Below are 16594 nucleotides of genomic sequence, written 5' to 3'. Positions count from 1 at the left end.
CCCGACACCGACCTGATCCCTTGTTGTTAATGAGAAACAATTCTTAATTGCGGGGTAATTTTTTTACACAAAGTGTGATGTGTATGTGGAAAGAATTGCTGGAGGAGGTAGTTGAGGCAGGTACTATCACAACGTTTAAGAGATATTTGGACAGGTGCATGGATAGGATAGACTTAGAGGGTTATGGGCCAAAAGTGGGCAAGTGGGACTAGTTTAGATGGGGCATGTTGGTCGTAGTGGACAAGTTGGGCCAAAGGGACTGTTTCCACACTATGTAGCCTAGATTCAGCATCTTGGACGAGATGGGCTGAAGGGTCTGGTTCCGTGACTCTATGAATAGCAAGCGTTATTGGCTTAAAAACAGTGAACACAACATGGACAATACATTGCAGAACTACTAGGGGGAAAACAGCAACTAATGTAATTTTGTGCATGTGTTTCTGACTGCTCAAAACCCTTTCTTCCAAAGAAAAATCCGCTCATTGCAGCCTTAAATAAATATAAAACTCAGAAGAATTTTGTTTTCTGGTGGTTTGGGTTTAATCAATTTCAACGTGAACTAAAGCAGTAGTTTTGCATACTAAGCAAATTTAGGGCGTTTGGTGGTTCAATTAAATATTCATTAGCACACGGCAGGTGGCAACATTCTCCAGTTGGGAAGCTTTCCAGTTCAAAGAGTAGTGGAAGGAAAAGGCATTCATTTGCAAAAGTTGTGATACTGTTCACTAATAGCCTCAAAGCCATTAGCCAACAGGTCTGTAATGAATATGAACTCTAAAATTGGCTCAATTACCAATTTTAATGGTTCAATGGTGCTTTATAGTCACATGTGCAACTGCACAGTGACATTATTTTCGCATATTTACACAAACCGGGCGCCGCCATGTTTTGGTGCCAGTTATCACGGGTGACTTTAATCTGCATATAGAATGGGCCAACCAAATTAGTAGCAGCGCTGAGGAGGGGGATTTCCTGGGATGTATACGGAATGGTTTTTTAAACCAATATGGAACCGACTAGAGGCCAGCCCATTGTAGACTGGGTATTGTTTAATGAGGAAGGATTACTTAGCGATCTTGTTGTGTAGAGCCCCTTGGGCAACAGTGACCATAATATGATGCAATTCTGCATTAGGATGGAAAGTGAGAGGTTAGAGTGGGAAAGGTTAATTCAGAGACTAGGGTCCTGAATTTAAAGAAAGGAGACTTTGAAGGTATGAGACGGGAATTGGCTGGGATAGACTGGCAAATTATACTTAAAGGGTTGACAGTGGAGATGCAATGGCAAAGATTTAAAGACCGCATGGATGAACTCCAAAAATTGTTCATCCCTGTCTAGCGAAAAAATAAAACGGGGAAGGTGGCTCAACCGTGGTTATTTAACGAGGGAAATCAAGGAGTGTTAAACCCAAGGAAAAGGCATGCAAATTGGCCAGAGGAAGCAGCAAACTCCAGCTCAACCCCGCCCGTCCAGTCGCCGCACAAGCACAGTCGATCTGGGGCCACGTCTCCCCGCCGCGCTACCTGTGGGCCTGGGCCGTCGCACCTGTCCGCGGACCTCTGGATAGAAGACCCTCCTTACGACTTCCTACACATTAGACTTGTGTGCCGTGGTTGGGATGGATGGGAGCGGGGATTTCCACGTGCTCAAGGAACAAATGACCTAAAGTTTGCGTTAACTATGTCTTCTTAACGTCCTCGTCGTACACGGGCGTTTTGTGAGAGTTGTTGAATCCCAGCTTCAGCTCAACCAACGTCAGTCACATTATCCGGACAGGCGGTGGGGGATCAGGAGCTGATGTGAGGCACCGGCGATGCTCTGGAATCCTAGTCGGCCGCCGCTGAGCAGCGGGGTCGAGGAGACAGCGCCCGACCCAGGGAGTAGAGGTGTCAGTTCATCTAGCAGCGAGCGGAAAGGCACCGTCTACCGCGGGCCGCTCACCTGTCGGGTGCTGACTCCTCGATCCCAGGATCCAACCACTCTCACAAAACGCCGGTGAACGACGATGACGGTAAGAACACTCAGTTCACTCAACGCAAACTTTAGGTCATTTGTTCCTTGCGCCCGCGGAAATCTCCAGCACGGTCGAGACGAGGGGGTTCTGAAGTTGCATTCTCTCGATTGAGGACATTTTCTTGACTCTCCTGGAAGCAACGAGCCATGGCTTTACCAGTGGTCGTCTGTCTGACTGAAACCTCTCTTCCCCCACCTCTCACCGTCTCTCCCAGTCTCCCATTCGCATCTACCCCCTCTCTCTCGCTGTTACACCCCGCTCTTCCCCGCTACCAGGCACCCCGTTCCCTTTTTTGATTCTCAAATGACCTTTGCCAAATCCCATGATTCCTTGTGTTTTTCGGAATACCGAACTGGCTTCTTCACTGGATGTTTTCAAGAGAGAGCTAGATTTTGCTCTTGGGCTAAAGGAATCAAAGGATGTGGGGAAAAAGCAGGAACAGGGTACTGATTTTAGATGATCAGCCATGATCATATTGAATGGCGGTGCTGGCTCGAAGGGCCCAATGGCCTACTCTTGCACCTATTTTTCTATGTTTCTATTTTCAAAATTCTGTCCGCGCACTCGGTCTACTGGAGCAGTTCCTGATCCAGGAAAGCCCAGGTTCCTGCAGGGCCTTCCTCCGTCGGCTTCGACCGGATCAGCCCGCTAACCAACGTCCCCCTCCTGGCCCGGCCATCTTTGTGTCCCGGGGAGCCTCCTGCAGCCAATCGTGCAGCATTACCCCGGATCACCCTCCTACCGGCCCTTGCTCCTCTCGTCTGATGTCTCCCTCACGGTACCGTGATCTGCCGAGCCTCCGGGTCCTCCGAGCGGGCACTGCAGCCACAGCATCTCGGGATGTCCTCTGCCGTGCGACACCGCGGGAAATTGATGGTGTTAAAGTGAGGAAGGTGGAGGGATGGGGGTTGGGAGAGCAACTATGTGAAGGTACATCTTTCGAATATCTTTCAGCAGGCTGGAAGTTTTCATAAAGACGCAGAACAAAGAAATTTATCGTTTTAAATCATTAATGGTGCTTTTATAGTCACATATCTATACGGACAATGAAATTCTTTCCTTAGATATGATGTAGTAAAGTAGTGGTATACCTAAGCACAATCCCCAATTAGCAAATTGTACAGAAACAGTCCCCCAATGCAAGAAGAGCCATGTTTTGGCGCCATTTTGAAAGTCCAGTCCATGCTCTAAGTATTATGAGCGGAGCCCAATCGAAAAAATACAAAGTGCTGGAGTAACTCAGCGGGTCAGGCAGCATCTGTGTGAACATGGATAGGTGACGTTTTGGGTCGGGATCCTTCTTCTGACTGATCATAGTAGGCGGGGACAGATGGCTGTGGGGGGGCGGGGCATCTGTCATCTACGGGCCGCGGATCGCCGGTCCGTCCTTCCAGCCGCTAGCACAAGGAATTTCGTGAAAACCTCAAAACGTGCTCCATTCTTTCTCCCACACCATGGCAGTACACTGCACGGTTCACCAACCAGAGACTCTTACCCTGTCTGAAACACAAGGAACTGCAGATGCTGGAACCTTGAGCAAAGCACAAAGTGCTGGAGGAACTCAGCGGGTCAGGCAGCATCTGTGGAGGGAGATGGACAGACGACGTTTTGGGTCGGAATGCTTCTTCAGATTGATTGTAGTGGGTGTGGGGAGAAAGCTGGAAGAGATGTGGAGGCGGGATAAAACCTGGCAAGTGATAGGTGGATACAAGATACAACCTTAATTGTTTAATAAGAAGAAGGGTCCTGACCCGAAAAATCACATATCCATGTCCTCCAGAGATGTTGCCTGACCTACTGAGTTACTCCAGCACTTTGTGTCTTTTGAAACTAATTGCTTGTTTGATATGAACTCCATGCTTACTCTGACACCACACATCCCGACACCGACCTGATCCCTTGTTGTTAATGAGAAACAATTCTTAATTGCGGGGTAATTTTTTTACACAAAGTGTGATGTATATGTGGAAAGAATTGCTGGAGGAGGTAGTTGAGGCAGGTACTATCACAACGTTTAAGAGATATTTGGACAGGTACATGGATAGGATAGACTTAGAGGGTTATGGGCCAAAAGCGGGCAAGTGGGACTAGTTTAGATGGGGCATGTTGGTCGTAGTGGACAAGTTGGGCCAAAGGGACTGTTTCCACACTATGTAGCCTAGATGCAGCATCTTGGACGAGATGGGCTGAAGGGTCTGGTTCCGTGACTTTATGAATAGCAAGCGTTATCGGCTTAAAAACAGTGAACACAACATGGACAATACATTGCAGAACTACTAGGGGGAAAACAGCGACTAATGTAATTTTGTGCATGTGTTTCTGACTGCTCAAAACCCTTTCTTCCAAAGAAAAATCCGCTCATTGCAGCCTTAAATAAATATAAAACTCAGAAGAATTTTGTTTTCTGGTGGTTTGGGTTTAATCAATTTCAACGTGAACTAAAGCAGTAGTTTTGCATACTAAGCAAATTTAGGGCGTTTGGTGGTTCAATTAAATATTCATTAGCACACGGCAGGTGGCAACATTCTCCAGTTGGGAAGCTTTCCAGTTCAAAGAGTAGTGGAAGGAAAAGGCATTCATTTGCAAAAGTTGTGATACTGTTCACTAATAGCCTCAAAGCCATTAGCCAACAGGTCTGTAATGAATATGAACTCTAAAATTGGCTCAATTACCAATTTTAATGGTTCAATGGTGCTTTATAGTCACATGTGCAACTGCACAGTGACATTATTTTCGCATATTTACACAAACCGGGCGCCGCCATGTTTTGGTGCCAGTTATCACGGGTGACTTTAATCTGCATATAGAATGGGCCAACCAAATTGGTAGCAGCGCTGAGAAGGAGGATTTCCTGGGATGTATACGGAATGGTTTTTTAAACCAATATGGAACCGACTAGAGGCCAGCCCATTGTAGACTGGGTATTGTTTAATGAGGAAGGATTACTTAGCGATCTTGTTGTGTAGAGCCCCTTGGGCAACAGTGACCATAATATGATGGAATTCTGCATTAGGATGGAAAGTGAGAGGTTAGAGTGGGAAAGGTTAATTCAGAGACTAGGGTCCTGAATTTAAAGAAAGGAGACTTTGAAGGTATGAGACGGGAATTGGCTGGGATAGACTGGCAAATTATACTTAAAGGGTTGAGAGTGGAGATGCAATGGCAAAGATTTAAAGACCGCATGGATGAACTCCAAAAATTGTTCATCCCTGTCTAGCGAAAAAATAAAACGGGGAAGGTGGCTCAACCGTGGTTATTTAACGAGTGAAATCAAGGAGTGTTAAACCCAAGGAAAAGGCATGCAAATTGGCCAGAGGAAGCAGCAAACTCCAGCTCAACCCCGCCCGTCCCGTCGCCGCACAAGCAGGGTCGATCTGGGGCCGCGCCTCCCCGCCGCGCTATCTGTGGGCCTGGGCCGTCGCACCTGTCCGCGGACCTCTGGATAGAAGACCCTCCTTACGACTTCCTACACATTAGACTTTTGTGCCGTGGTTGGGATGGATGGGAGCGGGGATTTCCACGTGCTCAAGGAACAAATGACCTAAAGTTTGCGTTAACTATGTCTTCTTAACGTCCTCGTCGTACACGGGCGTTTTGTGAGAGTTGTTGAATCCCAGCTTCAGCTCAACCAACGTCAGTCACATTATCCGGACAGGCGGTGGGGGATCAGGAGCTGATGTGAGGCACCGGCGATGCTCTGGAATCCTAGTCGGCCGCCGCTGAGCAGCGGGGTCGAGGAGACAGCGCCCGACCCAGGGAGTAGAGGTGTCAGTTCATCTAGCAGCGAGCGGAAAGGCACCGTCTACCGCGGGCCGCTCACCTGTCGGGTGCTGACTCCTCGATCCCAGGATCCAACCACTCTCACAAAACGCCGGTGAACGACGATGACGGTAAGAACACTCAGTTCACTCAACGCAAACTTTAGGTCATTTGTTCCTTGCGCCCGCGGAAATCTCCAGCACGGTCGAGACGAGGGGGTTCTGAAGTTGCATTCTCTCGATTGAGGACATTTTCTTGACTCTCCTGGAAGCAACGAGCCATGGCTTTACCAGTGGTCGTCTGTCTGACTGAAACCTCTCTTCCCCCACCTCTCACCGTCTCTCCCAGTCTCCCATTCGCATCTACCCCCTCTCTCTCGCTGTTACACCCCGCTCTTCCCCGCTACCAGGCACCCCGTTCCCTTTTTTGATTCTCAAATGACCTTTGCCAAATCCCATGATTCCTTGTGTTTTTCGGAATACCGAACTGGCTTCTTCACTGGATGTTTTCAAGAGAGAGCTAGATTTTGCTCTTGGGCTAAAGGAATCAAAGGATGTGGGGAAAAAGCAGGAACAGGGTACTGATTTTAGATGATCAGCCATGATCATATTGAATGGCGGTGCTGGCTCGAAGGGCCCAATGGCCTACTCTTGCACCTATTTTTCTATGTTTCTATTTTCAAAATTCTGTCCGCGCACTCGGTCTACTGGAGCAGTTCCTGATCCAGGAAAGCCCAGGTTCCTGCAGGGCCTTCCTCCGTCGGCTTCGACCGGATCAGCCCGCTAACCAACGTCCCCCTCCTGGCCCGGCCATCTTTGTGTCCCGGGGAGCCTCCTGCAGCCAATCGTGCAGCATTACCCCGGATCACCCTCCTACCGGCCCTTGCTCCTCTCGTCTGATGTCTCCCTCACGGTACCGTGATCTGCCGAGCCTCCGGGTCCTCCGAGCGGGCACTGCAGCCACAGCATCTCGGGATGTCCTCTGCCGTGCGACACCGCGGGAAATTGATGGTGTTAAAGTGAGGAAGGTGGAGGGATGGGGGTTGGGAGAGCAACTATGTGAAGGTACATCTTTCGAATATCTTTCAGCAGGCTGGAAGTTTTCATAAAGACGCAGAACAAAGAAATTTATCGTTTTAAATCATTAATGGTGCTTTTATAGTCACATATCTATACGGACAATGAAATTCTTTCCTTAGATATGATGTAGTAAAGTAGTGGTATACCTAAGCACAATCCCCAATTAGCAAATTGTACAGAAACAGTCCCCCAATGCAAGAAGAGCCATGTTTTGGCGCCATTTTGAAAGTCCAGTCCATGCTCTAAGTATTATGAGCGGAGCCCAATCGAAAAAATACAAAGTGCTGGAGTAACTCAGCGGGTCAGGCAGCATCTGTGTGAACATGGATAGGTGACGTTTTGGGTCGGGATCCTTCTTCTGACTGATCATAGTAGGCGGGGACAGATGGCTGTGGGGGGGCGGGGCAAAGCCCGGCAAGTGATAGGTTGATACAGCATTTTGCAACAGAGTATGAATATCTACTGTACCAAAAACCCTAAGACACCACGTGGATTGAGGTTGATCTTCTGGAGATGCACTTGGGACTGTGTTGACTGTCTGGAGGTGTCTATTCGCACGAGGCTGAAATTTGTTTGTGAGTGAGAATAAAGAATTTAGTTGATCCAGTGCTTGACAGTATTTTACTGAACTGGACTAACGGGGTAAGCTTCAGGAGCATAATTACAGTCCCAGCCTATCCAACCTCTCCTTATAACTCAAGCGTACAAGCCCGTGACATCCTAATGAATTTCTTCTGCACCCTTTCCAACTTAATGACATCCTTTCTGTAGCTGGGAGACCTGAAACAGTTTCCTGTATTAAGATTCCAACATCTGCAGTTCCTTGAGTCAAGGTTCCAACATCTGCAGTTTCTTTAACTTAGTTTTAGTTTAGTTTAGAGATACAACGCAGAAACAGGCCTTTCGGTCCAGAAAGTCCACGCCGACCAGCGATCCCTGTACACTAACACTATCCTACACACTAGGGTCAATTTATAATCTTTACCAAAGCCAATTAACCTACAAACCTGCACGCCTGGTGTGTGGGAGGAAAACAGAGCACCTGGAGAAAACCCACACGGTCACAGGGAGAACGTACAAACTCCGCACAGACAGCACCCGTGGTCAGGATCGAACCCAGATCTCTGGCGCTGTAAGGCAACAACTCTACCGCTCTGCCACTCTGCCGCCTATCATGATTCCAACATCTGCAGTTTTTTTAGTCCAGTTTCCAACATCTGCAGTTTCCTGTGTTTACAAAAGAGCGACATTGAAACGCATGTCTTGAATACTTTTGAAAATTAGCCGCTACTTACCCCTAGTAACAGCATCGAGAGCGCAGCCACATCCAGTTGCCCCTCCCCCAACAATAAGGACATCGAATTCCTTAGTGGTCTGCAGGGTGAACAGCTGAGTTTCTCTGGGCGGGAGTTCATTCTCCGGATATTCCCTGTTCAACACTCCCGATGCTTCTACATAGGAAAGGCGGACCTGGGCAATTCAAATGGCAGGACAATGAAACAAGACTTCAAACACACAGTTTTCCACGTGTCCAATTAATAATAGTGAGACCACACATCAAAAGTGCCTGACATTTTATGACAATAATCTCCCACCAGTTTCGAAACAAGTTCATTAACTAAAAGTTAGACATAAAATGCTGGAGTAACACAGCGGGACAGGCAGCATCTCTGGATAGAAGGAATGGGTGACCCTTCTTCAGACTTCATTAACTAAAATACAGTCTTATGTTCAATATTCAGTAATATCCAAAGACTCTTTGTGCTAGGAATTTTTCCTCAGTCACCTCTGATAAATGTGCGTACGTTTTGATGCGTTCGATCTTATTTCTGAAATTTTGTTTCATTTACTGCAATCAAGGCAAATTTCTGAAGCGATTACCATGAGCCTGATCTACAGGCAGTCACAGCATAAGCTCCAGTCGGCCTTTCACTCAGAGAATGTTTTTTTCCCCCAAAAATGAATTTTATTCAGAAAAAAAAAATATGTATAAAACAAGAACTGTGGAAAAATTCTTCGGACATTCTCAGCAGCTATACATATTAATTAGTGTTGAATTTGGTAGTGTTCTTAAAACTATCATTGTCTAGTCACCTTTGATACTTCACTGAGAGGGTGGGTGGGTGGGTATATGGAACGAGCTGCCAGAAGAGGTAGTCAAAGCAGGTACTATAATAACATTCAAAAGACACTTGGACAGGTACATGGATAGGAAATGTTTTAGAGGGAAATGGGACAAAACGCAGACAAATGGGACTAGTTTAGATGGGGCACCTTGGTCGACATGGAGGAGTTGGGACAAAGGACTTGTTTCCACGTATGATTCTACCGGCAGTATTTTGCTTTTGTTCTTGAATCCGAGATGCCATTTAGTCATCCTCCCAAGCACCAATGAAGTCTCCTGCAGCAGTAACTGGTCATTGTGGGACGTCAGTTTGGGGAGTGGGATGGTGGATGTTGCAAACTGTTTAGTTTAGATACAGTGTGGAAACTGGCCCTTTGGCAAACCGACTTCGCGCCGAACATGATCACCCCCTGTACACTTGTTCTATCCGACACGCTAGGGACAATTTACCAAAGCCAATTAACCTACAAACAAGCACGTGTTTGGAATGTGGGAGGAAACCGGAGCACCAGGAGAAAACCCATCTGGTCACAGGAGAACATACAAACTCCGCACAGACATCACTTGTAGTCAGGATCAAACCCAGGTTTCTATAATTTCCCCCTCTCACCATATAGCCCTCCAGTGTGGGACATTTCCACCTGTAACATTCAACTGTAACATTTTTACTTATTCCGGTAGAGATTTACCCCATTTAACCCCTCTCCCTCACCCTCTCTAGGCGCGCCTGCGAGCTGGGGGCTATGCGTGTGGATAGGGCGGGGATGGGGTAAAAGGAGCGAATTAATAATATTAATATAATATCAAAAGGGGTGGTTAGTGTGTGTGTGCGTGTGTGTGGGGGGGTCGTTAGTGTGCATGTGATGCCGCAGGCCACCTCCCCCCCGCAACTGCACGTCGAGTGGATGGGACACAACGGCTCCCACTTGGTCTAGTATTTATTAAAACTTTTATCTTGTTAGTGTGTATATGTGTGTGTATATGTGGTTCTTTACATCTTCGTGAAAAAGCTACACGGTAACAATAACATTTTTACATATTGACATTTTTCCCGTCGAAGCTGGGAGCACCTTATCTGAACATTTCATGCTTTATTTCTCGACTTATTCTCGACTCATTACTGATTAAGCCAAAAGACTTTGAAATTAAAACCACGAGTTTCAACTGATGATGTCACAATGGCTCAGCTAGCAGAGACAAGCCTCAATGAAGATTTCATCCTATATTTGACACGTTATTCGCGATGAAAGCTTTAAAAATGCCAACTTTCACAAGATTTTTACATATTCTGATTCACATTTTTCCCCTCGAGGCAGAGATCACTTTCATTGAACATTTTATGCTTTATTTCTCATCATTACTGATTAATTACCTTGAATTTCAAACCAACCAGCTTCAACTGTTGACGTCACAATGGCAGCTTCAACTGATGATGTCACAATGGATTTTCTAGCAGGGGGAGGGCGATTTGCTATTGCAACACGCAGGGCAAGTGCAATTGGAATTTGTTTTAAAGATCACTGCTGAGGGAGGCAAGGGGAGTGCTGGAATCTTACATTTGGGAGTTGGATGACAGCGCCTCCCGTAGGGGCTAGGGGTAGGGAAAAGGTGCATTGGGGGAGCAGACTCAACGGGTCTGCACTTGGTCTAGTCTAGTATCCCTCTAAACGTTTTCATGTACCCGTCCAAGTGCCTTTTAAATGTTATTAGACCATCTGCCTCAACCACCTCCTCTGGCAACTCGTTCCCTATACCCACCACCCTCTGCTCTTTAGACATTTTTCCCCCTGTCAGCATTCACCACATAACCAAGTCCACTGCACATGTAATTAAAGGTAAACACTGCCAACTTTCAGTTATCAGATCTTTCCTTTCGACAGTAATAGTCATCCAGCATGGAAACAGGCCCTTCAGCCCAACAGACCAAAGATGCCTTACATTACAATAAGTTCCATTATTGCCACAATTTTTTGCTTACATTTTTTTTTTTTTAAAGTAGGCGAAATGAAAATTCCAGAATCATTTGTGTTTCCTGCAGGAGGCTTGTGAATCTTTTTCACATATTTATTGTTACAAATTGTTGAAAATAAAAGAGTTGAAAAGAAATATTGATGGGTTCACTTTGGTTAATTTCTAACACAATTTCTCACTCCAAGGGGAGGTAGAGAAGTTTAATGAAGACTAAATGTTTTATTCAAATTTATATACAAACTCATAAGGAATGATTATATCAATTTTACCCCTACAGGAACATGATTAGACTTGCAAATTCTTGAACATACAGTATCAAGACATTTGCAATTTGGAGCTTAACAGCAAACGAGACCCATTAATTATCATCTACTACCAAACAAAAGTGCATTTTTCAAGACCAGACAATTAACGTCCAAGTTTCACTGTAATCACTGTTTTAGTCTCATGCTGGACTTCATGCAAATTACTTAGAGACGGCGATTTCATTCATTTTCTCACTGGAGTTATTTTCAGATCATATTCATTTATTAAAACCTTCAATACTTTAAAAAATGTAATTAACAATACAAAGTGCACTTCTGCACAGCAACCTCTGATGATTTGATAATAATCATACAGTTGTGTACAAGCTTTCAAAGTATGAATTGACTAAATAAGGGGTTGGCTTTCGTGTATATTTATTGACATGTGGAAGTTCAATGAAACAATAAAATGCGGCACAGTGGCGCAGCGGTAGAGTTGCTGCCTCACAGCGCCAGAGACCCGGGCTCGATCCTGACTGTGGGTGCTGTCTGTACAGAGTTTGTACGCTCCATCTGTGACTGCGTGGGTTTTCTCCGTGTGCTCCGGATCCAAAGACGTGCATGTTTGTACGTTAATTGCCTTTGGTAAAACTGTAAGTTGTCCCTAGTGCGTAGGATAGTGCTAGTGTATGGAATGATCGCTGGTCGGCGTGGCTGAGCTGAAGGGCCTGTTTCCACATTGTATCTCTAATGTCTAAAGTCAGTTCATGTGCCAATTTGAAACCTATTAAGTTTGAAAAGAATAATCAAGATAATAACCCCTGCAGAACATGTTTGTCTGCATTTCAGAATTTTAAGTAGGACACTGTAATCTTTTGTGTTTGGAGGCACCGCAGATGCTGGTTTATTGGTTTATACTGAAGACAGACCCAAAATGTTGCAGTAACTTAGCGAGGCAGGCAGCATCTTTGGAGAAAACGAATCGGTGACGTTTCGGGTCAGAACCCTTCTTCAGACTGAAAGATCAGGGTTGGTGAGAAAAGGCAACAATAAAACAGGGCCAGCAACAGGTGACCTTGTGAAGTACATACTGGTCCATTGTTGGCTGGGGAAGATGTGCTAACGAGAGGGATACAAGGATGCGAACAGTAGAACTGGTAGGACTACTAGGGCAGGGGTTCCCAACCATTTTCATCCCGTTTACCCCTGGCATCTTTAATAGCACATAACAATGTTATTTCACTTATTTATGAACAACTAATGATGAACAGATCCAGAACCAAACACAGTCAGTCAATGAGAAAAAATATGTACAAATCCAGAAACAACAAATTCACCCCCTGGGTAGGCGAAATTTACCCCCGGGGATAAGTTTGCCCCAGGTTGGGAACCCTTGAGCTAGGGGGAGTGGGGGGTGGGGGGGATAAACAGGCGTCAAGAAAAGGCCAGAACAAATCAAGTCCGGCAACAGATGGCCTCAGGAAGGGTGGAGTCCATAATGGCCCATTGTTGGCTGCCTGTGATCTTTTGCACGCACACCAATTATTGTAAATTATTTCCACCACACATGAATATCCTGAATCTTTGAGGATTACGTCTGCTTCTCTGCAGCAACCTTGCACTCTGTTTGAGCACAGGTGTACCGTGATCGAGCAACCCTTCTGCTTGCCTCTGCCATGGGAGTGTGTAATGCAACAGTGGAGAGGAAGCTTTGCTCTATACTTAACCTGTTGTTTCTGGCACTGTTCCCACTTCATTCACTCTTGGGTCTCATGAAGACAATAAGTGTCAGCTGGGGCCCAGATACTGGGCCTATAATCAGAAGATTGAGGAATAATTAGTGTAGTTTAGAGTTCCAGCGTGGAAACAGGCCCTTCAACACACCAGGTCCGCACCGACCAGTGATCACCCTGTACACTAGCATCATCCTACACACTAGGAACAATTTACAATTTAAAGAATCCAATTAAACCTACAAACCTACACGTCTTTGGAGTATGGGAGGAAACCGGAGCATCCAGAGAAAACCCACCTGGTCAAGGGGAGAACATACAAACTCCATACAAACAGCACCCGTAGTCAGGATCGAACCAAGGTCTCCGCTGTTGTAAGCAGCTGCTCTATGCAACGCCCACAGGTTCTGACAAGATGTCAAGTTCCATTCTAGAAAAAATGTATCAGAAGGAACTGAAGATGCTGGTCTATATGCAAAGATAGATAGAAAATGCTGGAGTAACTCAGAGGGTCTGGCAGAACTGCTGGAGAAAATAGGTGTGACCGCGTGGGTTTTCTCTGGGTGCTCCGGTTTCTGCCCACATCCCAAAGACGTGCGGGTTTGTAGATCAATTGGCCTCTATAAATTGTCCCTTGTGAGTAGGGTTTGGTTGATAGAGTGGGATAACATTGAACTAATGTGGTCGAAGGTCTTTGGACCGGTGATACATCGCGGAAACAGGCCCTTCGACCCATTGAGTCTGTGCGGACCAGCGATCACCCTGTATACTAATACTATCCTCCCCATAAGGAAAATTTTACTGAATGCTATTAGCCTTCAAATCTGTACGCCTTTGGAGTGTGGGAGGAAACCGGAGCACTCAGGGAAAATCCACAGGGAGAACCCGTACAAACTCCATTTAGACAGCCCGTTTGTCAGAATCGAACCCTGGTCTCTGGCGAGCTCTACCGCGCCTCCCTACATTAGTATTATCAGCGTGGACTGTGGACTGAGGGGTCTGCTTCATGCTCTATCTCTTAAAAACATTTGATTATGGGTAAATTTGATTTGGGGTAATTTTCAACAAAGGTTCAAATTAATTGCTGAGTGGGCGAAAGAAGGGAATGAGAAGAATCCGAGATTGAGAGAGGAGCTGTTCAAATATTTATTGTTTGCTGTGATTAGTTTGTACAGCTGGTAATGGTGATCTGAGTTTTAATTAACTGCTGATGAGTGGTAAATACTCACTAATGTGAGGCCTTTTCTTTATATTAACCTACTTGCAATTCACGCCATTCTGTTCTTCTCTGGCCTTTTTCCAATTTTCAACACTGTAAGACTATAAGATCATACAACACAGGAGCAGAATTTGGCCATTCGGCCCATCGAATCAGCTCCACCATTCAATCATGACTGATATATTTTCCGTCTCAACCCCATTCTCCTGTCTTCTCCCCATAACCTTTGATGCCCTTATTAATCAAGAACCTATCAATCTCCGCTGTAAAAATACCCAATGACTTGGCCTCCACAGCGCCTGTGGCAATGAATTCTTTATGAAGCCTCAGCTACTGATCATCCCAATTGTTATAAACCAAAGCATCCTGGAAACAAAGGAGATTTCAGAGAGTGGTGGACACCACTGGTCCATCATGTGTACTGACCTCTCTACCATCGAAGAGATGTACGAGACATTGCCTCAAAAAGGCAGCCAGCATCATCAAGGACCCATGCCACCCTGTCCACGCTCTCATTTCACTCCTACCATGCGTAAGAAAGTACAGGAGCCTGAGAACCGTGACCTCCAGGTTCAAGAATATCTTCTTCCCAACAACCATCAGGCTATTGAACACTCCACACTAACAATAGACAATAGACAATAGGTGCAGGAGTAGGCCATTCGAGCCAGCCCCGCCATTCACTGTGATCATGGCTGATCATCTACATTCAGTACTCCATTCCTGCCCTTTCACCCTGACTCCACTATCTTTGAAAGCTATCTAGCTCTCTCTCGAGTCTAACCTCAGCTACAAATATAAACTGTCTTTGGTTGCACTGAGGATTTTGGGCATCTTTTGCACTAGTATTTAAGGGTTATTAATCTATTGAATTTTTGTTTATTATATGTTATTTATGTGTATTTTGTTTATAGACTGGTTATGCTGCTGCAAAGAAGAATGTCATTTTTCTGTTTGTCGGAACACATGACAATTAAACTCTCTTGATTCTTAGACGCAAAGCGCTGGAGTAACTCAGCGGGTCAGGCAGCATCTCTGGAGAACATGGATAGGCGACGTTTCAGTTCGACACCTTTCTCAAGTCTGAACAAAATATCACCTATCCATGTTCTCTAGATGCTGCCTGACCCGCTGTGTTACTCCAGCACTTTGTGTCCTTTTATTTATTGTAAACCAGCATCTGCAGTTCTTTGTTTCCACATTTAGGATCGGGACTGATTGTAGTAGTGAGGGAGAAAGTTGGAAAAGACAGGTGGAGGTGGGACAAAGCCAGCACTTTGTGTCCTTTTTTGTAATCTGGCATCTGCAGTTCCTTTTTTCTCCTCTTGATTCTTGACTCTCTTGACTTGAATAATTCACCAGTTGCCATAATAAGTGGTTTGATGTGATCACATTTTCACCATCTCATGTCATAGGAGCAGAATTAGACCATTCGGCCCATCTACTCTACTCCGCCATTCAATCGAGGCTGACCTATCTTTCCTTCTCAACCCCAGTCTCCTGCCTTCACCCCATAACCTTTGACACCCTTACTAATCGAGAACCTAATAATCTCCATTTTTAAATACCCATTGCCTTACCCCCACACCGCTGTCTGTGGCAATAAATTCCACAGATTCACCAACCTCTAACTAAGGGAATTCCTTTCGATCTCCTTTCTAAAACTACGTCCTTTCATTATGAGGCTGTACCCTCCAATCCTGCTCTCTCCCACTATTGGAAATATCCTCTCCTAATCCATTCTATCTTAGCCTTTCATATCCACTAGTTTTCAATGAGATCTCCCCTCATCCTTCTAAACAAAGCCAATTAACCAACAAACCTGTACGTCTTTGGAATGTGGGAGGAAACCAGAGCATCCGGAGAAAACCCACATGGTCACAGAGAGAATGTACAAACTCCATACATGCAGCACCCATAGTCAGGATCGAACCCAGGTCTTTGGCGTTGTAAACTCTACCTCTGCGCCACCGTCCCACCTACTCATGTATATTTCCTCACAAACATTCCATGCATACATCTCAACTCAATCCTGCCTGTACTGGCCCTGGCCCTGACTCGCAACAAGCTTGCACTGCCTGGATCAGTCCCGGAGGCTCTCTATTATAAATAAGCTGCTCAAGCTGCGTAATCATACTTGGACAAGAAGCAACGTGAAAACATACCAGGCCTCACACTGCCCAAGTGGCAGAATCAGACACAGGAAAAGCTGGCCTCATCAATTTTCAGAGTAACACAGAACGGAAACAGGCCCTTCAGCCCAACTTGCCCATGCCGACCAAGATGCCCCATCTATGCTAGGCCCACCTGCCCGTGTTTGTCCCATATCAATCTAAACCTTACCTGTCCATGTACCTGTCGAAACGTCTTTTAAATACTGTTATAGTACCTGTCTCAACTACTCTCTCTGGCAGCTCTTTCCATAAACCCACCACCCTCTGTATGAAAA

The 16594-nt window shown here is 45.7% G+C and overlaps 1 protein-coding gene across 1 annotated transcript in view; it reads right to left on the bottom strand.

The window, feature by feature from the left end:
• The window catches only part of gpd2 (glycerol-3-phosphate dehydrogenase 2), an 83652-nt gene that overhangs the window by 46302 nt on the left and 20756 nt on the right, over positions 1-16594 (bottom strand). The window contains exon 4 of the mRNA XM_033024070.1: positions 8148-8322. Within this exon, the coding sequence (XP_032879961.1) occupies positions 8148-8322 (175 nt within the window). The remainder of the gene's footprint in view (positions 1-8147; positions 8323-16594) is intronic.

This window comes from Amblyraja radiata, chromosome 7 (genome assembly GCF_010909765.2).
Source record: "Amblyraja radiata isolate CabotCenter1 chromosome 7, sAmbRad1.1.pri, whole genome shotgun sequence".
In the NCBI taxonomy this organism is placed as follows: Eukaryota; Metazoa; Chordata; class Chondrichthyes; order Rajiformes; family Rajidae; genus Amblyraja; species Amblyraja radiata.
The sequence above is the reverse complement of the archived record's forward strand: the minus strand, read 5'-3'. Positions and strand labels throughout refer to the sequence as shown.